General features: G+C 45.5%; 1 protein-coding gene and 1 pseudogene across 1 annotated transcript; one reads left to right on the top strand and one right to left on the bottom strand.

Annotated features, from left to right (window-relative positions):
* Window positions 1-4,151: 4,151 nt before the first annotated feature.
* On the bottom strand, window positions 4,152-23,862 carry NAAA (N-acylethanolamine acid amidase). The gene is made up of 11 exons (XM_066632182.1): window positions 23,666-23,862; window positions 21,032-21,196; window positions 17,049-17,175; window positions 15,637-15,727; window positions 15,278-15,354; window positions 12,869-13,041; window positions 11,892-11,954; window positions 10,615-10,681; window positions 8,808-8,836; window positions 7,646-7,728; window positions 4,152-6,000 (listed from the first exon to the last, which is right to left on the bottom strand). Exons 1-10 carry the CDS (start codon window positions 23,857-23,859, stop codon window positions 7,653-7,655), a joined length of 1,062 nt encoding a protein of 353 aa, XP_066488279.1. The 5' UTR covers window positions 23,860-23,862; the 3' UTR covers window positions 4,152-6,000; window positions 7,646-7,652.
* Window positions 11,181-11,302, top strand: LOC136656323 (5S ribosomal RNA; annotated as a pseudogene).
* Window positions 23,863-26,111: the final 2,249 nt, after the last annotated feature.

The following is a 26,111-nucleotide window of genomic DNA, read 5'->3' as shown; positions in this document are numbered from 1 at the left end:
CAATGTATAAGGGTTTTTTTTTTGTATAAGTCCACTTTTGCAATGTAAGGCCTTAGGAGTGGACCTCAACAAGTGGGAAACCCTGGCCTCTGAGCGGCCCGCTTGGAGGCAGGCTGTGCAGCATGGCCTTTCCCAGTTTGAAGAGACACTTGGCCAACAGTCTGAGGCTAAGAGGCAAAGAAGGAAGGCCCATAGCCAGGGAGACAGGCCAGGGACAGACTGCACTTGCTCCCTGTGTGGAAGGGATTGTCACTCCCGAATCGGCCTTTTCAGCCACACTAGACGCTGTACCAGAACCACCGTTCAGAGCGCGATACCAGAGTCTTTCGAGACTGAAGGTTGCCAACAAGGGTATGAATGACCTGGTCTCATTCAATACAATACATTCCTTGTATTTCAGTGGAAATTATTGTTTGAATGTGCTTTTTAATTGGAAGAAGACCCGTTCTGAAAGGTTGTTCAAGCAGACACACGTCGGACACACAAGCAGATTCTTCTCGGAGCAGGTATTCCTGCTTCATGTTGGTATCAAGAGCAACTGAATGCCCCAATCACTCCAAGTGCAGACTGAGTAGAAGTATCTGCTTTCCTAGGACATTGATTGGAAGGAGGCAAGGCTCAAATAATTGATTGTGTACAGATCCATGGAAACCTTCCATTGTCAGCCAGTGGCATAGCCAGAGGGGGTGCAAAGCACTAAGTTTTGCAGGGAGCCTCATTGCAGCGTGCAAGCGTGCCCCTCCCCCTTGGAGCCAGGTGTATGCCTCCATTTTGCTCCTACCAATTGGAATGGCTCCAAAGAGGAGGGGTAGAGGCCGCTTGCACACTGCGGTGAAGCTCCCTGCAAAACTTAGTGCTTTGCACCCCCTCTAGCTATGCCACTGCTGTCAGCCATGAAGTGCAGTCCAGTAATTCATTAACTTGAAAAAATTTAAGCACATTTTTTCTTTAAAGAATGCAGAGCAACTAACAAAACAATAACAATAGGAACAAATAATTTTTTTAAAAATTGGAAAAAAAGAAAGGAATAGGGAAAAATTATTTTCTTCCAGTCACGGAAGCAGATCAAAATATACAATCATATACATGCTTGTTCAGAAGTAAATACCACTATTTTCAGGGGGGCTTATGCCCTACTTAATGTGTTTAGGATTGCAGCCTTTGCAACACAAGTCTATGCATGTCTACTCAGAGGTAAGTATGCATAGGATTGCAGCGTTAAGCAGACAATAAAACAAACTGGGGGGAGAAGGTTTTTTCCTGTGGGGAATAAATGACTTACTTCCAAATGAACCTATGGAGGGCTTCCACCCTAGAACCCCTGCTGCCAAAATACTGCTTCTGTGCAATTAGCTAGAAGCAGATTTAAAGCAAAGATGCCAAACAGCATTTAATATACTGTAGCGTTATATTAACTAACAGTACTTTTCCCCATTACCACAATCTTTCTATAATGTCTACTCACTTGCGAGTGCTGTTCAACAAAAGGTCCTTGACAACTTCAAATAAAAGTGTGTTGCTTGTAGGTTTGGCCTGTTTTATTGCTTCCAGTGGATTCCTGTTAGGGGTTTAGTGAGTAATTGCCCCTTCAATAGTGCCTCTGTGAATTGCCCCATGCCACTTTCATTGCCTGCTGGGGGAAAGAGGGGGTCTTTTACTGGTTAGCCCCCCCTAAATTACTGGTTGTCCCTCTTTTTTCCCCACAAAAGTAAAACAGCACTATAAATAGTTGAGATGGAAAGCTCTGACGGAGATCTTGTGCTAATTATGGCTTTACAATACAAATGTATTTAAACATATAACTTACCTTAGTCCCAGTGCCTGCTTTTAGGAAGAACCTCCAAAGATATGACTGAACTTCAAAGCTTGTGTTTCTCTGTTGTGGTTATGCATTTATAAGACTCGCCATTAATTCTCAGCATGATCCCATGCGCATTCAGATGGCTTGTGAGATATCAAATGGAGTAAATTATCCTCAGAGGCCCAACAGCATGAAAATCCTGCCCGGGATACACTGTTCGCATGGATGTTTGGGGTAAAGTTCCATTCTCCTTTTCCTTCAGCCTGCACGTGAAGATCTCGATGCTTTGCTGACCCTCTGGTTTATTTACTGTGGGCTGCTCTTTAAGAGCTTCCCCCATGACGAGAAAAGCAAGCAAGCTGCAACGGATTAGGATTATTCGCCAGGAGGATTACAAATGAAGAATACTGTCCACTGTCTTGTCCAAGGATCTAAACAGGCACACCTTTCAGCACCTCTCCCATATGAGAACTCTTGTTTTCTAGACCCAAGAGGAATCGTTCTCGACAGAGGGATTTTATCCACTCAAGATCCCTTAGCGCCAAAATGGAAGTGGGTGACATGAGTTGTGAAAAAGCATAAACGAAATACTAAGCAAAACAAAGTCAGTGAAAAGGCAACACTATTGAATCTAGAAAATGACTAGGCTGTTGGTCTTCTGGTGTATTCCAGAACTTTAGGAAAATGGTACAGAAACTGTGTGGCAGAAGTCCTTTATGGAACTGGGTTTGGTGAACTCAACTCAACCTGACTCATGCAAATGTTTCTAGGCTGCAGTCTTATGAACACTCTCCTGGGAGTAAGCCCCATTGAACACAATGGAACTTACTTCTGAATAGACATGCATTGATGTGCTGAGACAAAGGACCATCATCTATTATTGTTGCTTTGGCTAAATCTTCACGTAGATTTCAGGCTGCTTGACCCCTTTATTGTTTACTCATAAGTACATCCCATAGGATTGGTTTGCTACTTTTGAATGAACATGACCAGGGAATGGATCAAGCTGCAATTAAACCTATCTCTGTGTGGTTCAAGGCGGTTTTCATCCTTGCCCACAGATTCTATTTTCTGTTCCAAGTAATTAGGAAGTGGTCAATCCCATTCCTTTTGAAATTATTCATTCGGCTAACTCTGACCTTCTAGCAGTAGTTCTCAAACTTTTCGCACAGGGACCCATTTTTAAGAATGCGATTATCTCAGGGCCCACTGGAGGTGATGTCATGACTGGAAGTGACATCTTCAAGCAGGGATTTGGAGACCCCTGCTTTAGGGAAAAGATACAGCAGGGATGAATCTGTACAAACAATACCCCTTTCCACAGGATTATTTACACAGAGATGGCTGGAAGAGCTCATGTTTTGCTGTGGATGAACTGCAAGGCAACAGAATGAAGAGAAAATGGAATTCAGTGGGGCACAATTTTAGAGTCTGCAAAATCTACCATTTGACTACATATGGCTTCCTTATCCTGAACTTAGGTCCTTACTAGCTCAGCATTGTCTACTAATCTTATTGGCAGAGCTCTTGAAGGAAAGATTCATTTCACTGGAGATGTTAGCAATTAAATCTGGAACCTTTTGCATATAAAACACATGCTCTATTACTGAGCTCTGGTCCCTGTGATAGGATCCCCCATGAAACCTTTTGCAGCTTGAGGGAAACCTTTCCCTAGCAAATACAAACTGGCTAGTTAGATCAAATCAACATTCATCTACTCCAATAATCCAACTCCAATATGGCCAGCACACAAGCAACACAAGAAGGAGACAGTCACCCCCCCCCGTGTATACTTTCAGTCAGTTATACTCCCCCACCCAGCATATGGAGGTTCAATGTTTAGCCATTATGCTTACTGCTATTAATTTGTTCATCTTCCAAGAAATGATGTAGCCCTTGTCTAAAAGGAGTCTAAGCTAGTGGCCATCACCACCTGTTATAGAAATGACTATTATACCTGAAATATACTTTGTACAAATATTTACTTTTGCATGTCCAGAACCAACTTCCAATCAAATTAATAGAACACCCCACCCTCCCAATTCTTGACACTTCCCATTTCCGCACCAATTACGGAATTAGGAAGTGTAATTGTTTGACACTGCTTTGTATCAACTGGGTCAACGCAAAGCTCACTTAACCCCAGATAAAGCAGAGTGTGTAAGTAAGTAGGTAGCGACACTTAGAGTGAGATCCTGATCTCATTATAGTCCAGGGCAACACTCTCATTGTTGACATCAAAACACAGTTTCACCTTTTTGCAGGCAGGAACAAGGAAGAAAACACACACACACACACACACACACACACACACACAGGCCTACAGTGAGGTTACTTCGTGAATGCTCAATTTCATATCACAATTTAAAGATTTATTATAGTTTTAATTTGAATTCAAATTTAATTTGAATATACACTCCCATTTAATTTTATGAAATATTCAAATCAACATGTACACATGACAAAAACACATATATTAAAATGAAATAAGTTAGAGAGAACAAAACAAGCCAGGAAAAGTACCCACAATGTGCCCAGGAGCTAGAGAGAAGCAAATAAGATTTTCCCAAATCAGTAAAACAAAAATGAGGTGGAAAATTTTTCAAACAGCCTTAACTGCATAGGTATTTTTTCCAAGTTTTTTTTACCAGCACCTGAATGCATATAGCATTTCAGACAGGCAGCTTCTCTGGGGTGGGCATTCTATAACATCACTGAAAAGACCATTACGTGGTGACAGACTGCCGCACAATAAGGGGAAAAAACCCCAAACACTGTTTGCTCTTTGATCAACAGCCTATGCCCAAGCTCTCCACCAAATACTCACAGCAAAACAGTCATTTTATTCCAAGAACATCATTAAATTTGTAAAACCTGCCTGAAAGCTCAAGCAGAAGCTCATTGGAGAATCAAAGCTTAAAAAAAGAGGCCTTCATAAAATTCCTTTTTCGAGAGGAACTTTAAGAATCAGGGATACTTGGACAGGAAAGTTGGTTCTACCCATTTTCTCCTGGGAGACACTGGTGCTTCGAAGAGTGGAGCAAAGTCAAGATGTCTTGGCTCCAGAGGTTGTTACCAAGAGAGCCACGGGGGGAATTACTTAAGAAAAATTTCCCTGGAGTAGGATGCAGGGTGATGACTCTTTCCCAGGACAAAGTTGCTAAGGCACAATGAACCAGCTCCCTGATTAGGAATTTTTAACTGGTTGTAGGTTAGCGGTAGCGGAAACACACCCTTTCAAGAATAGACTGGAGAGAAGGAGAACGTCCAATCAACCACACTACAGGCTTACTGGAAAAGAGCAGACGTCAAAATAATGAATACCAAAGATACCTTTTCCCCAATGTTGCAATTTCAAAAACAGTCAAAAATATTAATCAACCCCAACACGGGCATGCGAGTTACTAGCTGGTGGTGGGTGAACGTTTACAAGGCGTACTTAGTGCAATGAGAGAACGTAAGAAAAAAGTTTTGGGGCGCCAGTCCCAAGAGAAAGGTGATGATGCTTAAACAAAGACCGTGATCATGCCTTTTATCTGCGGATGTTTCAGCAACCCTTTAGGATACTGAGGCATCACAGAAGCCTCTGATGTGATTGCAAAAATTTAAGCAGGCAGAAAACACACAAAAATTAGGGAAGAATCTGGAATTTTCACTTGACCTTTCTTCTGCGGAACTCAAACAAGTGTAACTGTACACAGAGTTCCAAAGCAGATCCCCATCCTGAAACAGATCAGACCCAAATCCACTTTGCTTCCAAAAGTTGGCTATATGATGCGTTTTGAAAACTATGCCCTCCTATCACCTGGGAGTAATCATGTGCCGTGTAAGCTGGAATTAAGCACCAGGAAAAGCTGAAACCTGCAGTCTGTATGAATGAGGCATACCACATATGTTTGTACTTTGCATTGTTTGTGCTCCTTTTCGCTAATTATGAGGAAGATGCAAACTTCTACACTGGAGGGTAGAGAGCTGTTCCTTAGCAGCTGGCAATCTTGTTCATGCTCATCTCTGATTTCTCAGATTCCATCAGGTAGATGCTTCACTGAGGGCCAATATTTTTTTTTTTACAAAGCAAGTTAAGATGGTGAACTTCTGAGCACGGGAGCCAGATCTGTGCTTGTTTTCTATACACACAAGTCAGTCTTTGTGGTGTTTTCAAAGGAAGTCTTCTGTTTCCTCATTCCTTTTCTGGTTTACTAAAAAGAACAAGTGAGAAAAACAATCACACAACACATTCTTTTTTATGTGCAGACACATTCTTCTCAGTGGGAGTCAAATGCCCCCATCCTAATCACATTTCCAGTGCAAGCCTACTGAATTTCAACCAATCAATATTTCTTTATTACACAGCAGAGAACTATCTTTACAAAAAAACTAAAGATATTCAAACAAATCCACAAGAACGTAGTCCACTGATACAGCAAACACACACACACTAAAAACTGTTAAGTTACCTCTATGGTCTCTTAGCTCGTTATTCACCATTTGTGATCTAATTTTCACCACACCTACTGCAAAAAATGTTACTTTATCAGTCACCATCTCATTAGCAAAAAGAGCTTCCCCAAACTCATGGATTAAGATTTTCTGGCAATTCAAGCTGCTTTGCTCAGATGCACACCCAATAACAGTGTGCTTTACTGTCCTTTGTATAGGTCCCAGCTAGAAACACAATGAGAAAAATCTTCCACTTTATCTCAATCCACAACAGCACAGTCATTCCCCCCCCCCCCCGCAATGTCTCTATGCTGCTCAAATTTCACTGCTGTGCATGTAGTGAGACAATGGAGAGAACCAAGATTTAATGTGATGTGTGAATGCAAACACTGGAATGATTATCCAATCCCTGCTGAATATGATGGATGCATCTGGAGATGTTTGTTCCCAACCAGGAACTAGACTGGATCTGAAGTGTTTAGAATCAGAAAATTAGAACAGGGGTGTCAAACTTGTTTCATTCAGTCGGCCAAATTGCATTCACGATGCCCACAGAGGGCCAGAAGTGATGTCATTAAGCAGATCATGCCCAGAAATAAGCCCTTTTTTCTCACCTAGGATCTCATCAGCTGCAAATGAAAGAGAGATAAATACACAAACCTTGATAATATCTTCAAGATATTGGAGAGGCCCAATTATCACACGGGCCGCCCTTTCAGCAGTGACAAGCCAGCCCAGCTCAGCGGCTAATGATGTGATGCTGGGAGAGCCCGAGGGCCAGATAAAAAGCTTCTGTGGGCTATGTTCAAGCCACGGGCATTTTGTTTGACACCCCTGAGTTATGACCAAATGCTGAATTTTACCAAAATAAAAATAAAAATAGGAGAGTAGCCACCAGACGCAACAAAATCTGTACTGGAGAACATCGATGATTTCTCAAGCCCCCACCCCAATCCAACAATGTTACTGTCACAGTTGCAATTTGCAAATGTTTTATTTACTTGGTGAAGAGCTCATTTTTACTAAATGCAAAAGCAAGCTGGGGCTTTCTGGAAAAATAAGAGTGGAAAGGGTCTTTAAAATGAAGCTTTCCAGCTTATGCAGAAGGCAGATATTGCAGCCAGAGTTGCATCAAGTATCGCCTTTATTTAGATTTATATTCCACTTTACCCCTCCAAATTCAAAACCTGAAGAAGTGCTCTCAACTTAACACACAGTTCACTTTCTACATAGAGATTTTGCCCATACCTTCAGCCCTGCGGAGCTCTGTTTCAACCCTCTAGATTGGAGGAGGTAGGGAAGAAAAGCTGTTACACCGAGTATCATACTACTAAATATGTATTACTTATTAAGAGCTATGAGTTGCTCATTCAGATGACAATCCACATAAATATCATGACTTACATATTTCTCACACTGAAGTCCTGATCCGTGTTGTATACTTATCTGGGAAGGCAGCACTCATTACGGTGGTATAGATTGTGAAGCTGGTTGAAAACATGAAGAATGAAAGAAGCACTGGGCATATTAAAAGTCTCTCGTTCCAATCCCAATCATTAATTTGACTATCCAAGCTAGCGTTTGGATCCCACTGCTTTCCACATGCAAGTTACACACAGAGAAGAGCTGTTGAATGAGTCCACTCTATGGCAAGTTCTAGCACATCAAATCAACATTTCAATCATGCATTGAACCAGATGCCGTCCTTTAACCCCAACAGGACACCATCTTCCATTGCTAAATAACAGGCTCAGTATGTTCCCTTCGAGGCCTCAGTTAGGAAAGCAAGGGAAGACAATACCTCCTTCATAGCCTTCCTCTCTGAAGCCTACCCTGACCTAGAAAAGAGACGCTAGCGTGCGAGTCACCTAGCTTGCCTCCAATCTGCATTTCCATCTTATTGGGTTCCTGCATCCCTGTAAGTTCATCAGGTATCCCAAAGGAACCCATTCACACATCCCAACTTTGGAGGGATCTACTGTATAACAGGGTACTGTACAACACTCAAACCAGCCACCTGAAATCACTCTCACATGAAAGGCCAAGTACCACCATAGGTTTGCAGAGCAATCTGAATAAGCTGCTTGCTCAAGTCACCTGCTGTGATGGTGACGACTACGCAGAATAAGAAACTTATGACATGTCTGGACCAGCTGGTTTCCCTGCAATATGCCACAGGACAGCACAACTGACCTCTCCAAGTTGGCTTCTTGAAACAGTTACGTTGTGTGCAGAACCCACGAGTCAAGTTACCTGCAAACAGATGCACCTCCAGCAAGCAAGTGCACCTACCCCTAAGCAAATTGCTTAGATCTTTTTCTTGCCATCTCTTTGCACCATGTTGCCCTTTGTCTGCATGTACTATAAATGTGCAGGTGTCCCCACTGTATGTAAGGAGGCTGCATGTCTGAATGCTCTTACGCACTAAGTGTAGAAAGCTATAAGAAAAGTAGTATAGATAAATACTACATTGAAGAGATTCTCCCTCCCCAGTGAAAATGTTGTTCCATTTAACATTGTAACTCAAAAACAAGTCACCAAAATAAGCAGTTACAAAAATACTTACTTGTTTAACACTGGATTTACTGATAAAACCTGAAACAATAAAATGGAAGAGAGGGTTATGTTGTCCGAGCCTGAGATAGGGTAGCTAGAGGTGGCACTGAGATTATCCTTCCAGGCTACAATTTGGAGAAGTGGGAACAAGTTAAGCATTCCCTCCCACCCCTTCCTCCTCCCCTCACATACTCGGCTTAACAGATAACTTCCTGGTCTGATCAAACCATGGTTTGACATGACATCTGAACTAGCAACTCTACGGTTTGACCGAACCCTCCAAAACCACAAACCAGGATCAACAGTGATTTGCAATCCTGGTTTGCGTGACTCACTCAAGTCATAGTTTGCTGGTTCAGACACAAGAGAAAGCTGTAGGAAACAATTTATCAACACACAAGCAATGTACCAACACTACACAAATGAGGGACGATGGAAGGGGTAGTGAAGGCAAAATCTGGTCAATGCAGTGTTGGCAGCAACTCTTTGGAATGCAGCTGTTTGTTGTCATTTGTTAAACTGTTTAAATGCATGTGTTTTACTGATTGTTTTACTAGCTGTTCGTAACCATTTTGGTTCTGCTGTGAGACAGTAATCTTCAACAACGCAACACAATTACAGAGGGTAAGTGAGAAGGTTCACAGCACATTTTGCAATCTTCTAAAACTAAGGTTTAATCTGGATGCAGATGTTGGCTCAGAGCTTCATCTGGACTAGAGATCACCAGGACTTGCTCCCTGTATCAAGATTCAGCGCTACTACTCAGCCCAAGTAACTGTGTGGTGGAAAATGGACATTTTTCAAGGCTTTCAATTGGTCCCTCACTTGATCACCTGCAACAACCAAGAATTCCTAAAGCAACTCTCCGACTCTCCCTTCCAGCTGCAATAAATTGGTTGAGAAAAGTTAACATTTATAAGCTGGGGTGTTTTTGTCTACCATTGAAATGTGGCCTCCCTGCCACAGAAATAGACTGCCCTGTTTCAAGTTGAGTTCAACCCCCTTTAAGCTGAGCCTACTGTCACTCCCTTGCCCGCCAGCTCCCATGCCTTCCCAGGGAAAAAAAATAGCCAGACCTTAAGGAAAGGGGGGGATATAGGGCAGGACAGTGGAAACAGGAGAGGATCCACGGCTAGAACACTTGAAAAACATCCTCATTTTAAGGGTCAAGTCAGAGAGAATTCACTGTCCCTAATCGCCAGAGTGTTTGGCATAAAGTTTGAACCAAGCCTCAGAAATCTCATGAAAGGAGCCATTTCACAAAGAAAAAAAAAAGCCTGCATGTTGTCAGAGATGGGACTGCATCAGGATATGCTGCACTTGGCTGTCTGGGAACAGCAAGATAACAAAGCCCTACAACAAGAATGATGCCAACAGCTGATAGAGATCAAGGTTCTCCCAGTCGTGGAAGATCTGGCTCTTATAACATGCATATGATCTCCTCATGATTGCTCAATGGATCTCATCCAAGCTAGGAAGTGAATTATGAAACTTTTCTTCCAAATGTGATTGAGCAACTGCTGCTTGAGCAGGAAAAAAAAAATGGCTCTGCAGGAAACTCTATAATTAGCAATACAAAGTGTGCCGGTAGCAGATAATTTATCACTCTCCTTCACCCTTTCTTCACCCAGCCAATAAATCACTGCCAACCATGCTGAGCCCCGGAAAACAAGTCTGCAATGATGTCTCTCTCACTTGACAAAAATCTCCCTTTTTTCATGCTGCTGGAAAAATCTCACCTGAAAGCAACTGTAGCTGAACAGTTTCAATTCTGATTTTTTTTTTTTTTAAGAGCAGGATAAATACAGAGGACGTACCTGGTAGAGAGATTCAAGATTAATGTTTTGCTGTCCAGTGGCATTCAATGCTTTGATAGCTGGAGTTCTGTAAGAAGAGGAAAAACATTCGCGGATCAACAGAGTGGTTGTCACACAAATCAAGAACGCAGAACATGAAAAAGATTGTCGCCGAAATTGCGTCAAGACTCTTCTTCTCAGATTGCTCCATCTACCTGTTGCAAAAAGGACCAGACATTCCCCTTTATTACTTCAACAGCAGCTGCCAGGGAAAGGCACGATCAGTGCTTTGGGATTCCGTCCAGATTGACATGTTGGCAAAAACCAGTTTTTTTGACATGTTGGCAAAAGCCCTCCTCCAGTTTGCAGGTTGACAGTTTCTCTCACCCAACAAATTCCAGCTTTATGAGCGTGGATGATTTGAGCTGGGGCCACAATACAATGAAAAGAGCAGTCCTGATCCAAAATTCTCTCTCTCTTCATCTCCAACAGTATTTACAAGAAAACTACAGTCCAGAGTCTTATCCACCCTGTCTAATGGCAGGGGTCCCAGAATCAGGACCACCACAGAAGTGATATGTCACGTGAGCAATGGTGAAACTGTTACCCTGCACATGCCCGATCTCGTCTGATCTCGGAAGCTAAGCAGGGTCAGGCCTGGTTAGTACTTGGATGGGAGACCGCCTGGGAATACCAGGTGCTGTAGGCTTATACCATGATCTCGGAAGCTAAGCAAGGTCAGGCCTGGTTAGTAGTTGGATGGGAGACCGCTTGGGAATACCGGGTGCTGTAGGCTTATACCATAGTCTTTCGAGACTGAAGGTTGCCAACCAATGGTGAAAGGAGGCAGGACACCAAGCTTTGTTGGTTGAAGCACTGGGCTGTGGTGCAGAACATGGGGCAACAGTACTGCAATATCAACCCACAGAGTGCCCAGGTGTTTCACAAGAGTGGGCGAGAAGTCTAAACACCTGCACAGACTGTGATCTCTCCTGGACAGCTGAGAAAGGAGGCCAAAGATGAAAGAAGGGAGGTGACCAGCTAAAAGCCAGAGAGAGGAGGAAAAGTGTAATGCTGCTCAAGATATGAGCCTAAGGAGAAAAAAGGCTGGCACTTCAGTGCTTAGGATGAAAGTCCTGCTCAGTCCCTCTCTGGTTTTGGGGATTTCAATGTCAGCTTAATATATTCACAATGATCACAACGCGTTATACAGAAGAGTCCACTAGCATGTACAGTGGGCATTGTTTTACATTTTAGAAAAAGTCATCTTGTCACAGGCACCGCTCAGTGAAACAGACCTTCGATCGTCACGAGGAGGAGGAGCTTTCCAATGGTCATAGTTTGTCTCCACCCGGTACCATCTACAAAGAGAAGACAAGTTCAACACCCTCATTTAATATAAAATCTGCATGGTCAGCATTTTTTTTTATTTGCGGGGGGGGGGGGGGGGGGGGAGACGAGACAACACCTGTTCCTTCCAAAAACATTTCAGATCTAATATCTGTGCAATCTAAAAAGGCATCTTAATGCAGTTTTCTCTCCCTAAAATCTGGAGTAGAAGAGTCAGTAAAGAGCTCAAGTTTTAATTTGTCAACAGCTCCTTACCTGTTTTCCCAACCTTTCTCTGACAATCCTGCCCATCCTAAACTTGGAGCCAGCGGGAAAACCTGGGGCTCATGTGGTGACAGCAAGAGGCAATTGCACTGCCAGCACAGACAGCCCCACTGAAGCAAAAGGGAAAGGCTAGAATTCATTCTGAAGGCAAGGGACAGCAATCAGATCACAATTGCCAACCACTGTGAAAAGGGCCTGCCCTTCCTCTCCAGCTTGGACTTAAAGAGAGGTCCTGGGCTGTGTTGATCAGGGACAAACCCACCTCCTCCACAGTTCCAAGCTTCAAAGGAAGACTGGGGTTCCTCTTATGATCCTCACTAGAGGGCAAGATAAGGCCCACTATGGCAAGGGTGGCAAACAGAATGATGGAGCCCTGGACCAACCTCCTGTTTTATACACGGAGAAGTCATGAGTAAACAAACTCATCTGCCTTTACGCCATCGAATTTGGTCCTTAGTAAATAGATACCTCTATTCATTTTATTATATAGTAACAACTTAATGCACACCATCAGCCCCTGGATAATTTTAGGCTTGAATTGCCCTGGGACATTTTCTAGGTCAGGGTGCTCTCCTGCTCACGCATGAAAGCCACTCAAACACCGTCCTTTACAAAACCTGCTTTGTACACCTGCAAAACCCATGATGAAGCAGCTGCTTACTCTCCACTCAAAGGATCCAAGGGCCAAATATCGACCGGTCCTCTTCTCTTTCTTGTAATGACTGCACCCTCTCTGGGTGACGTGCCTCCAATGATGTAATAGACACTTGCTATGATCGGTGTGTTGGCCAGCATCTGAGCTGCAGATTCAAAATCTTCTGCTTCACTCAAAGTCTACAGCAAAGCAGACACAGAATAAAAATGATACATAAATGACTTTCTCAAACTGTGTGATGCAGGGGTGAGTACCTTGGCCTGGCAGATCACACCATGAAACCACCTCTTTTAAGAATGTTCCATGGGAAATTTCCACCCACGTGGGATTTGCATGTATGTTCAGTGCATCCCAGGAATTTCTTCATGGTAAAAGCCTCACTAGCCCCTCTTCCCACACTAGCAATCATCCTTTGGCAAACTTCCTGTGTCTGCACACATCCCAATAGCACTCGAGAGCTGAAAGGCATGGGAGCTGCCCTCTCAGGGCTTTTCAGAGCAATAAATATAATCTTGCCAGTGACAGAAAGATTTGTGCGCTGTCTGTTTTTTGCGCCGGCGTGCAAGGGGGCCTGACCCGATTGCTGGCCACTCCTTGGAGCAAACAGGCATAGAATCGGGCCCCAAAGCAGGTGATAGATATTTTAAAGGGTTTAACCTAACTTCTCTCAGATAGGAAAAACAACCGAAGTTAGAGCCAAAGCAGTGACTAGTGTTCTGTGAAAACAGGATAGCCGTTATGTCAAGTTGACCTGCAGAGGAAAACACGCGTGTCATAGCTTTCCCAAAAGGAAAATTCCAGGGTCTTATGTAACTAAAGTTGTGAGACATAAACTTTGCCTTAGATGGGTAGAAGACTTCCAGTTAGGGCTGGAACCTTGTACTAAAGTGTCATAGTATGCCAAATAAGGAAAGGGAAATGACATACAGAACCACATGGCAGTGTCACATGGGTACTTTGTTTGTTGCAAGGTATAACAGAGAAGTTTTGGGTGTGGTTCTCTGAGAAACAAAGGATCCACCATGGGGGTAACACTTCTGTATCCAAACTGAATCTCAAATCTATTTCTAATCTGTAAATAGCTTGTGAATAAAAGCTCTATACGCTTTTAAAGGAGTTTGTGCCTGTTTAGCATTGACTCAGAGAATGAATTTCGTAAATATTTCCATCACAGGCTCACCCAAGCAGCTGCCCTTCACACCCATACTAATAAAAGCAGACAAAGATCCCAACTCCAAACATAATTATAAATGTAAACACCTACGCACACTTTTCTGGGAACAAGCCCCATTGAACACAAAGGGACTTCCGAGTAGGCATAAATAGGGTAATATAAACCACACTCGATGCACCTCCCCCCTTCTCCCTCCAGTGCGAAGAGGGTCAACAAGCTGACCAGTCTGATGTCCTGAGAGGTGGGCTCCCCCCTCCTTCCTCCCCAGACACAGATTCACAGAGTCAAAGATCAGGCAATAGCCGCTTTCACTACTGTCTCTCCTACTTGCCACAAATAAATGGGTGGAGATGGGTGCTCGTTAAAAATGAAGACATGAGAATGAGCTATAGCAAAGGAGGGCTCTGCTGAGAGCCAGTCTGGGCACCATCTCACCTTCTCTAAGGCCTTGAAGTCCACCTACAGGTACGGATCCCTTAACAGAGGGAATTATTTCTCCAAAATACCTTGTTAAGGTACGTCATCACTGTGCAACTTTCGATGGCCGCAGTGGTTGGGGGGCACCCCAGAACGCCAGGTAACACCCCAAAATGCCTTGCTGTGCCAAGGCCTGCCACAACCCATCAAAAATCAGCACCACAGCTCACCATGGCCCACCAAAAATTGGGTCACAATTCACCGGTGGTCACAGCCCACAGTTTAGGAACTGCAGCTCCATTACAGGACTACCACCATATGTGCTGTCGGTCATTGGCACATATCCGTATATCAAAAACCATGTCAGCTTTGCAACCATACATTCAAAACCTGTATGGTAGAATAGGAAGTCACAGAATAAAAACTGAAAATAGGTACTTGGATATAAAGTGGCTAAAAACCCATGAGAGTTTGCTGTACATCTTATGTCTCATTCTCCACTGACACGAAGCCTGTGAATGTAACTTAACTTAATGCATAACTTGCTCTGATTTATCCTCACATTTATGTTTCTCCCATTCTTTAAAAGCCTTCCCTTGTCTCATCAGCCTGTGAACTCACTGGGGCATGGACGTCTCTTTGTGCACAGACCACTTTCTCCATCCATACGACGTCTAGAACTTCTTCCGATAACAAATTCATGTTAACAAACAGCAGCACAGTTTTTAATCAGAAAAGGGCAAAACAATTCAAAATTTAGATTTTCAGCAAGTCTTCGATAGCGAGGAGTAAGCATATAAAAGGATAAAATGGTGACTACGTACAGTCCTGATAAGCCAGCTTACTGGAGTGTTCAGATTGAGGAACGCAGCCACCGCATTTTCCCACCAGGCACCAGCAGCTATAAAAACAAGTGGGGGGGGGGGGAAATCAGCTGTCACAAATCTGGGCAAATCTCGTGGTGTTTAATCTGCCCCATCCCAAAGGGTCAGAAGGAAAAAGAGCACTTTAAACAAAATCGAGTGACTCAGAAAAATGAGATGTTAGTGTCCAACTTTTTAATTACTGTACCTATTTGGATAGTCCAATATTGTAAATTAAACCAGGGCCCTGCTCGAGCAGACTATGAAAAGCATGGCATGTTCACTGGGGGAGGGGAGTAGAAAGAATTAGCTTGGCTCACCTCGCTCATCTCCAGAGACCGTAAACTTGTATGGACGTTGTCCAGTCCATAAACCGACATAACCCAAAAACGTAGTTCCCCTGAACACTACCTGAAAATTACAGGACAGAGAACAGCCTGAATCAGTAATGATGCTTTTAATGCACCACCAGGCCAGAGATGATGTGTGAACCGTTTAACTTGAGGCAATACGCAGGCCTTGATTTAGAAGTTACGAATGAGAACCTAACACTTAAAATGCTTGAGTCAGGGTTTAGGGGGAATGAATGAAAGGGTAAAAGGCACTGACTCTGTGCTGTTCACTAGTTCTAATTTACCAACATGAAAAGAGTGGGGAACAAGTCTTTCAAGCATGGGTGTGTTTATTACGTAATCAGATCTGGATTCAATTCAGAGCAATACATGTGGTGACGACCCATTCTATCCTCGCTCTAACTCTGAGGTAGGGCAGACTGAGAAACAGGGCTGTGATCAAGCTCATCCAGCCAGCTTTGTAGCTGAGCAAAGAGATGTAACCAAGTCAATGTGCTCCAACCACAACAACATTCCATATATCACAATAATAATAATAATAATAATAATAATAATAATAAACAGGTATTTATATACCGCCTTTCTTGGTCTTTATTCAAGACTTTATTCAAGGCAGTTTACATAGGCAGGCTTATTAAATCCCCGTAGGGATTTTTACAATTGAAAGAAGGTTCTATCTTTCAAGAACCACAACAGTCCAGGTGTTTCACTCTGATCTGGTTTCACATTCTGGCCTCCTTCTCCCACGCTCAGAGCAGATGGAATCGCTCGGCTTCAGCTTCACAACAGACCTCAGATCTGCCAAATTTCTGGTCATCAGTATTATGCTTTTACAGACATCCCTCCAAATTTGTGGGGGATAAATTCCTGGGGCTGCCACCCCTCCCTCCCCCCGGCAGATACTGAAACCATGGATAAATGGGACATTTACTGTGGCAAGGAGAGAGAGAGATCTTGGTGTTCAAATTCTGAAAAGCAGGGGTATGTACGGGCATCTCTCTCTCTCTCTCTCTCTCTCTCTCTCTCTCTCTCTCTCTCTCTCTCAAACAGTTTGAATCACATTATATGCAAATCAACATGGGGGAGGCCATTTTTTGCCTTTAGAACAGCAGACAGAGGTTGAAAGAGTGGAACATGCATTGAATGAATGAGTTCTGGGTATAACTGAAATGTGTTGAAAGAGCAGATTGTGGGGAAATGAACCTTCAGAACACGGGGGACACCTGCATTTTCTTTATGTAATTTCTTTCCTGGCACTGTTCACAAGATTTGACCTGCTAAAATGCAACTAGTGAAATGCAAGCTTGCCTTTTTGTTTTTAAAGCTCTCTCTTATTTCTAAGAGGTTCTTAAACGCTGCTATCTCTGCCATACATTTACCTTGTCATTCCTTAGGAAGTCCACATCAAGAGTAAGCTTGCCTAAAATATCTTGAAACGCATAATCCAAATTCCGGCCATGATATACATTCCCATTCTTATCTTGTGCAATGATACTGGTGCAGAATCTGCAGGACAAGAACAGAAGGAGCGGGAAAATGACCAGTGCACACAAATATTTTGTGCCATCTTGTCTAGAAGACAAATTCCACTAAGGACACAATCCTAACCCCTGACATAAGCACTGACATAAGGGCAATGAAGCTCCAAGGGAAGGAAGGAAACATTCCCTCACTTTGAGGAGGCCTCTGTGAGTGACATCCAACTGCAGGATACAGCGCATGTCCCATTGGTACTGCTATGCCAGTGCTGGAAAGCAATGACATAAGGGGTTAGGATTGCGCTCTAAGTAAAATAGGTGACCATCCCTGTTTTGGAACACAAATTGCCCAATCAATGGTTCCTTCTAAGCACAGGAGCTCGGAGAATTCCACCTGCAGGAACTTCTACTTTCATTGCAATGGAAAGAACAGTTTTATGAACACCCAAAGGAATGCATGCATGGTTTCCCTTCCAGTGAAACGGAGAAGTCAGCTTGCAAAGAACTGCATTTATACATGCACGACACAGTGTAGCTCAGAGCAGTTATTTTCCATTTGGTCTTTTATTTAGGTTGCAATCCTACGCATGCTTTCCTGAGAGTAATCCCCACTGAAGACAACAGGGCTTTCTTCTGAGCAGACAAGCACAGGCTTGTGCTCTTAGCTTGGTTTCCTGAGCCTGCTTCATCGCAAAGAAGCAATTTTGTTATTTAGGGGTTGAGAGATGTCAAACTTGAATTGAGCGTGTTTCTGCTCTGGAGGTCAGATCTGCCATGACAGCTATAGGGAACTTCCAGGTGGAGAAAAAGCAAAAACTCCAGACACCAGATGATGGCAACAAGCCCACAGGGGGTGCCTGTCTTGCATCCTGGCCTGCGTATTCCAGGGATATCTGGCCAGATTCTCCCAGAAGACAAAGTGCTGGACAAGACAGAATTGCTCTGATTCAGCAATGTTTATCTTTCATGTTCAGCTTAAATATTTCACAATATACCATCTGCTCCCATATGAATGTACCCAAACTCTAAGGTTGTCATCAGAGGCCATCATTAACCGTGATTCAAATAGCAGGTACAAGAGCCAGCTAGGGCCCTTCCAGTGGGCCCTACCCAAAATAGTGGAGTGCATTCCTGAGACAGGACAGGTGATAACCCTGATTATTCTGCAATGGCGCCTGGAAGTTTTTCTTTTTTGCAAACTCTTCCATCTGTTGGACTTATCGGGATTAAATTTCACATAGCAATTTGGACTAGCTAGTCAACTCGCTGGCTGTAGAGTTATAGTAAACACCACACGAGTGCAGACAGATAAGGAAACGAAACTGAACCTTCCACTTCTGCTCACCAAACAAAATGAGTCACCTTTCTTAAGTCACACTTAATAAGTCACATTTCTTATGTTCTTAACAGCAAACATAAGAAATGTAATCTTGAGGAAGGCTCCATCTGAGAACCTCTGCAGATCATCACCCTGGCCCAGTAGGAGAAATAGATGTGTAGCCACAATTGCATTATCAAGAGCCACAACCCCAGTTAGATAGTCATGACAGCTGATGAGCACCTTTTAGACTACAGTAATGGCAAGGGGCAGAGGGGGGAACACTTTTTGTAGGATTTGCAGAGATTGGGAAGAGTGGAAGCCTCAGTGTGTGGTCTGTAGAGCTAGCTGTCCGTGTGTGTGTGTGTGTGTGTGCGTGTGTGTGTGTGTGTGTGTGTGTGTGTGTCCTTCCCCTCTGGAATGGTAGAGGTCACATATATTAAGGCAAACACACACCTACACAAATAGGTTTAATTTGCACGAAGAACAAAAAAGTTGCTAAAGCCTTAAGGTAACAGTTGGCTGACTTGTTCCCTAGAAACCTCCAGAAGCCTATTGGGGGTCCAATATGGGGGAGTGAGTAGCCTACAAGTCTTTGAAATAAAGAAGTAAAACAAAATCTGTAATGGCAAACAAGTTTCCCCGAATAACAACTTGCATGTCATTATAAACCCTTCCCTGTTGCGACCAGTCAGCATTGCGCTATTCTAGAGCGCATTCTCAGCTTGTGTGGTACAACACACCTTTTGGCGGGTACTGGGGATAGAAGGTTCTTTCAGATGATACTCCTGATCCCAAACTGGCCACACAAAACTACAGATGTGCATACTCATGCCACACACATGCCCAGGCTCCTCCCCTCCCTCACAACTTAATTCTCAAAATTGCAGGGGGGAACAATGGTACCCTTCTGTGTGTGTTATTAGTGTATCAATGGAGGAAGCATGCAAGGTTTCGGATCTTGACATGAATTGCACATTCCTCGCAAGCTCTAGTTTGATCCATAAGCTTGACTTTTGTCTGCTTCCTCTTTGGAATGGAATAAAGATTCATTCTTTCATTATTTATTTTAGCAATTGTTATCTGCCTTATTCCCAAATAATAATAATAATAATAATAATAATAATAATAATAATATGTTGGCAACCTTCAGTCTCGAAAGACTATGGTATTGCACTCTGAAAGGTGGTTCTGGAACAGCATCTAGTGTGGCTGAAAAGGCCGATTCGGGAGTGACAATCCCTTCCACACCGGGAGCAAGTGCAGTCTGTCCCTGGTCTGTCTCCCTGGCTATGGGCCTTCCTTCTTTGCCTCTTAGCCTCAGACTGTTGGCCAAGTGTCTCTTCAAACTGGGAAAGGCCATGCTGCACAGCCTGCCTCCAAGTGGGCCACTCAGAGGCCAGGGTTTCCCACTTGTTGAGGTCCACTCCTAAGGCCTTCAGATTGTTGGTTGTCAGATTTCTCCTCAGACTTTATTCAAGGCGGTTTACAAAGGCAGGCTGTTCTAAATCCCCGTAGAACAATTTTTACAATTGAAGAAAGGTTCTATCTTTCCACAACATTTCAGATGGATCTTTCTGATCTGGTATCACATTCTGGCTTCCGGTATCCACATTCCTTCTCCAAAGAGCATTGGTTTCAAGCATCTTCAGACCAGGGCCAGCCCTAGACCTCCTAGTACTTGAGGCAATTTACCAAATGCTGCCCCATAATCTGACAAAATGCCACCCTCCTACCTGCCCCCCCCCCAGGATTGGCAAAGGAAATGGAAGCGTGGGGGACGACGACACAGGAGAGTAGGTGGGTTTAGAGCACTGATTTTCAACCTTTTCCATCTCAAGGCACACTGATAAGGCACTAAAATGGTCAAGGCACACCACCAGGTATTTGACAATTGACAAGGCACACCATGCTGCCAGTGGGGGCTCACATCTCCCACTGGCCCTATTAATAAATGACCTTCCCCCAAATTCCTGTGGCACACCTGTGGACCACTCGCGGCACACCAGTGTGCCACGGCACAGTGGTTGAAAGTGGCTGGCTTAGAGTGTCACTGAGGTCACTGAGAAGAACTGATCTTTGAAAATCAGTGCCCTTCAAGTATCGAATAAATAAGAAAGAGATAAACTTTCATTCCAGTACAAGGAGCAACAGACCCAGAGTGAAGCACATGAACTTGGAAAGAACACACGGTTGGTGCTGAGAACAACAACCCTGCTTTCTTCCTCCTTGTATATTCCAATTCCGCCGCCACCGCTACCACCACAAGAGAAGACATAGCACCTCCTCGCTCTGAGCAGACTAAAGATTACCAAACAGCCCGAAGCAGTCCGGAGGTGAGCTTGCGACATTTAAAACAATGCGACATTTAAAACAATGCAATAGCCTAGATGGTGGGGGACAACATTGATTACATCATTATGTCACCCCTGAACTTCTAGATTGCCGAGTTTCTCCAAGTATGCAATGCACCAGGTGGTACCCCCAGGGCTGTCTCTGCTTCCATCAGAAGTCAGCAAGTTCTCATCAATTTCTCCAAAACAGTCTTTTCTACACTGACACTTACGCAGTGGATTCATAGGCCAAGTTGAGCAAGATTAGGTCCCCAACGTTCATCCCCACACTTTTGCATATTCCCCGGATCTCTCCTGCAAACGGCTGAGGAACGAAATAATCCAATTTTTCAACTAGAGGCTCAAGGACAGGACGAACCCACTCGGGGACAGATTCCCTGGAAAAGAAGCAAAGCAATACACTTGGTTGTTGACTTTGATGGAAGGGCTATAATTCAGTAGGAAAACACATGATCTATGTTAGAAGGTCAGAGATCCAGGACTTTATGTCAGTCATGGTTCATCAGGCGCAGAAGCTGATTTTAGTACAACGGTTCAGACAGTGATCATACGAAGCAATAAGACGACTTCTGAGCAGATGCAAAATGCTCTCACAACAGAGTGTGCTCAATGCTTAATCACTAGGAAATTAGTTGCGAGAAGTGCGGGCTCCAGTCTTACAAACAACACCCCCCTCATTTTAAAGTCTGTCTCAATAATGTCCAGCAAGTTGTGAGGCTTCTCTGAAGTTATTCAGGAGAGCTGGTCCACCCATAAGGCAGGGTGAAGCAGATGGTCACCACCCAAGCTGTGGTGGGCTGGAAGGAGGTGCTTCACACCTCTCCAGCAAGCTGTGAGGCCTCTCTGAAATGATTCAGAAGGAGAGTTGGCCCACCCATAAGGCAGGGAGAAGTGGCTGCTCACCACCCAAGCTGTGGTGGGCTGGAAGGGGGGTGCCCCACACTTCTCCCACTGTCTCCAAGTTCCCTGCTCACCCCGCTTGTTCATCCAGCCTCAAGCTGGGCTGTCGTCCTCTTCTGGATTAATCTCCAGAGCCAGGAAAATGATTGGGAAGGGAAGAGATAGCAGCAGCTTCAGACACTGACATACCATCTCCTTTTCAATTACTTCCAGAGCGTGGACAGCAATCCAGAAGGTGGGGCTGGAAGGAGGAAAAGCCATTCCCAGGCCATGTTCCCAGGCCCACCCTTGTTTGGCAAGATAGAAAATGCTTCTAGCAGCTGTTAGGCGCTCAGCTTTTACAGTTCAGAAGCTCATAATGACACCTCCACAGTCACAGCCTATTAGTTAGTTGGCAACCTTCAGTCTCGAAAGACTATGGTATCGCGCTCTGAAAGGTGGTTCTGGAACAGCGTCTAGTGTGGCTGAAAAGGCAGATTCGGGAGTGACAATCCCTTCCACACTGGCAGCAAGTGCAGTCTGTCCCTGGTCTGTCTCCCTGGCTATAGACCATCCTTCTTTGCCTCTTAGCCTCAGACTGTTGGCCAAGTGTCTCTTCCAACTGGGAAAGGCCATGCTGCACAGCCTGCCTCCAAGCGGGCTGCTCAGAGGCCAGGGTTTCCCACTTGTTGAGGTCCACTCCTAAGGCCTTCAGATCCTTCTTGCAGATGTCCTTGTATCGCACAAGGATACAATAGGACACAGCAAAAAATTAGAACAGGATTCTTTTCCCCTGCCACTGATTCCTACTTTGGATATGGTTACACTTCCTTTAAAGATCTAGCAGCTTATTTCATCCCAAACTGCTGGACTGGACTGCAATAGCTTTAAAGCAGATGTAGGCGCATTTTAAAATGGTATCCGAAAACACTCCAAATATAGGTAAACAGTGTATTTAGTGCAGGTTTCTGTAGGTTTACTGCAAAGCAAGCCTCACTGGGCCCAAAAGGACTTCCAGATGTATTTGCATGGGATTGTTGCCTTACTGCATACAGTGCTACATACTGTCTCTCAGGCAGCTCTTAGGAAAGATAATGGACCCTGGACCAGCGGTTCTCAGACTTACTAGCACCGAGACCCACTTTTTAGAACAGTCTGTCCGGGACCCACCGAACTGCTACAGGAAAAGGCAGCCAAGGGTGGGAAACAGACAACACCGCCTCTGCAGACCAGGGGTGTGCAGTGGGTAGGGAGGGAGAGCCTCCCCACTGGAGTCCTTCACAACCCATGCGCAGAGCATGAAAAGCATGTGGGTTGTAAGTGCTTGAACGGCTCACATGGCAGCAGCGTTTGATAAGGGACTCTGGTGGGGAGGCTCTGCCTCACCTGCCCTCCCCCCCACTGCACAGGGGGTTCTGCCTCACCTGTCCCCCCGTCACCCACTGCACAAGGAGGTTCTGCCTCACCTGCCCCCTCCCACCCACTGCACAGGGGGGCTCTGCCTCACTTGGCCCACTCCCTCCCACCCACCCACCGCACAGGGAGGCTCTGCCTCACCTGGACCCCTCCCACCCACCCACTGCACAGGGAGGCTCTGCCTTGCCTGTCCCTCCTCACCCACCGCACAGGGAGGTTCTGCCTCACCTGGACCCCTCCCACCCACCAACCGCACAGGGGGGCTCTGCCTCGCCTGGACCCCTCCCACCCACCCACTGCACAAGGAGGCTCTGCCTCACCTGCCCCCCCTCACCCACTGCACAGGGAGGCTCTGCCTCACTTTGCCCACTCCCTCCCACCCACCCACCGCACAGGGAGGCTCTGCCTCAACTGGACCCCTCCCACCCACCCACCGCACAGGGAGGCTCTGCCTCGCCTGTCCCCCCTCACCCACCGTACAAGGAGGCTCTGCCGCACCTGCCCCCTCCCCTCCGCAGAGCCCGGCGCAGCAGCCCCAGCCGGGCACTCACTCAATGATGCGCCGGGCGGCGGTGCGCAGGAAGCCCGGGTCGAAGAAGCGCAGGACCGGCTCCCAGCGGTGCTCCGGAGGGCTGTCCAGGCTGACGTTGCAGAGCAGGGCCGCCCTGGAGCCCGCGGCCGCCCCACCGCGCAGCAGCACCAGCAGCAGCAGCAGCCCCGCGCAGCCCCGGCACCCGCGCCCCATGGCCGCAGCCGCAGCGACGCCGATCAGGCGGCCGGATGAGCAGCTCGCTTTCCAGCGCACGCTCAGAGCGCAGCCCGCAGGCGTCTCTGCCCCGCCCTCCTGCACCTTCGACTGGCATCTGGCAGCGGTTCCCAAACGGTGGGTCCACTGGTGGGTCGCCAAAGGGGGGGTGAGATCAGCTCACCCACAGCCTCCAGCCCCGACGCTGTTCCAAACCCAGGTACTGTAGCTGCTAAGCGATGACCCTGCAAAGAGCTCAGCTCCTGCAATTTGCAAGCTTGTGTAGATATGGGGAGATAAATAATTGAGGGTCTTTTTTCTGGTTATTATTTAGAAATAAAGTATTCCTAGACCTCTTTTTTAAAAAGTCTGCTAACCCGGGAGGGTCCCAACATAGTGTCATTTTAAAAAGTGGGTCCCGGTGCTAAAAAGTTTGGGAACCATTAATTCAGCCTGCTCAGAGCCCAATCCTGTGCATTATCTACTCCAGAGGAAGCCCCATTCTAGTTAGCATGGCTTATTCCCTATAGGTATGGGGAATGTGGCTTATAGGTATGTGTGGATAGGATTGCAGCTCCAGTCTTTCCTGGCATTTAAGTGCTCTGTTGGGCTAAAAGTCATCCTTGGATTTCTGGAAAGGCTCACAGCCCAATCCTATCCACACTTTCCTGGGAGCAAGCCCCACTGACTCTAATGGGACTGACTTCTGAGTAGACATGCATAGGATTGGGCTGTCAGTGAGCACAGACAAAGCACAGTGGCAAGCCTCATTGGTACATTAAAAAAAAAAATTAGGGCTGCCACCTTTGTAAGTCGCTGTTGTGTTTTTAACAGCCTGTTTAATCTGCAGGCATTTATAGGGTTCTGTTTTCCATTCTGTCAAGAGCACCACTTGCTGATCCCCCAGCAAGTCCAACCAGTCATTGAGGAAAAGAGGAGAGCTCAAGCAGCATACAAGGCCTGTCCCAGTGAGCGCAACCTGCAGGTCCTCCAAGCTGCTCGTAGCAAAGTCCAACAGACTGCCAGGAGATGTGCTAACGACTACTGGCTCCAGCTCTGTTCCGAGATAGAGATAGCAGCTGACACGGGCAACATCAAAGGGATGTATGATGGTATCAAGCAGGCCCTAGGTCCAACACAGAAGAAAATTGCCCCTCTGAAGTCTGCCGCAGGCGAGGTCATCCAGGATCGGGCTCAGCAGATGGAACGCTGGGTGCAGCACTATCCTGAGCTATATTACAGAGAAAATGTAGTCACCAAAGAAGCGCTGAACATTTGAGTGCCTGCCTGTGCTGGAGGAGCTTGACAGTGAACCAACCCTAGAACTTCACGTGGCCCTGGACTCCCTTGCTTTTAGCAAGGCACCTGGAAAAGACAGCATCCCTGCTGAAGTTCTAAAATGCTGCAAAGAGATCATCTGAAATCCTCTGTCTCTGCTGGAGAGAAGGTGGAGTACTTCAAGACATGAGGGATGCAAACATCATCACGCTGTACAAGAACAAAGGCAACAGGGGTGACTGCAACAACTACCGCGGCATCCCTCCCCTTAGCATTGTAGGAAAGCTGTTTGCCCAAGTTGCACTAAAGAGGCTCCAGGTACTTGCAGAGAGCGCCTATCCAGAATCGCAGTGCGGATTCCGAGCCAACAGGTCCACAACTGATATGGTATTCTCCCTTAGACAACTGCAGGAGAAATGCAGGGAACAACGACAGCCACTCGTTATAGCCTTCATAGATCTCACGAAGGCTTTCGACCTGGTCAGCAGAGATGGCCTCTTCAATGACATCCATGATCGGATGTCCACCTAGGCTCCTCAGCATCATCAGATCTTTCCACAAGGACATGAAAGGCACTGTTGTCTTTGATGGCTCCACATCAGACCCTTTTGACATCTGAAGTGGAGTGAAGCAGGGCTGTGTTCTTGCGTCAACCTTGTTTGGGATTTTCTTCGCTGTCCTGCTGAAGCATGCCTTTGGAACTGCAACAGAAGGCATCTATCTCCGGACCAGATCAGACGGAAAGCTCTTCAACCTCTCCAGACTGAGAGCAAAGTCCAAAGTCCAGCTGAAATGTCTGTGTGACTTCCTCTTTGCCGACGATGCAGCTGTCACTACCCACTCTGCCAAAGATCTCCAGCAGCTCATGGCTTGTTTTAGCAAGGCCTGCCAAGATTTTGGACTGATGATCAGCCTTAAGAAAACACAGGTCATGGTTCAGGATGTGGACTCACCTCCCTGCATTACAATCTCTG

The sequence above is a fragment of the Tiliqua scincoides genome, chromosome 6, assembly GCF_035046505.1.
Source record: "Tiliqua scincoides isolate rTilSci1 chromosome 6, rTilSci1.hap2, whole genome shotgun sequence".
NCBI classification, from domain to species: Eukaryota; Metazoa; Chordata; class Lepidosauria; order Squamata; family Scincidae; genus Tiliqua; species Tiliqua scincoides.
The sequence above is the reverse complement of the archived record's forward strand: the minus strand, read 5'-3'. Positions and strand labels throughout refer to the sequence as shown.

Excerpts from the sequence above, each read along its gene's own strand:
- NAAA (XM_066632182.1), bottom strand. The coding sequence starts at position 23,859 with ATGGGGCGCGGGTGCCGGGGCTGCGCGGGGCTGCTGCTGCTGCTGGTG. Across the intron at positions 15,355-15,636 it reads GGTCTCTGGAGATGAGCGAG|CTGCTGGTGCCTGGTGGGAA; the intron begins GTGAGCCAAGCT and ends TTGTTTTTATAG. Across the intron at positions 8,837-10,614 it reads ATCTTGAATCTCTCTACCAG|GTTTTATCAGTAAATCCAGT; the intron begins GTACGTCCTCTG and ends TTATTGTTTCAG.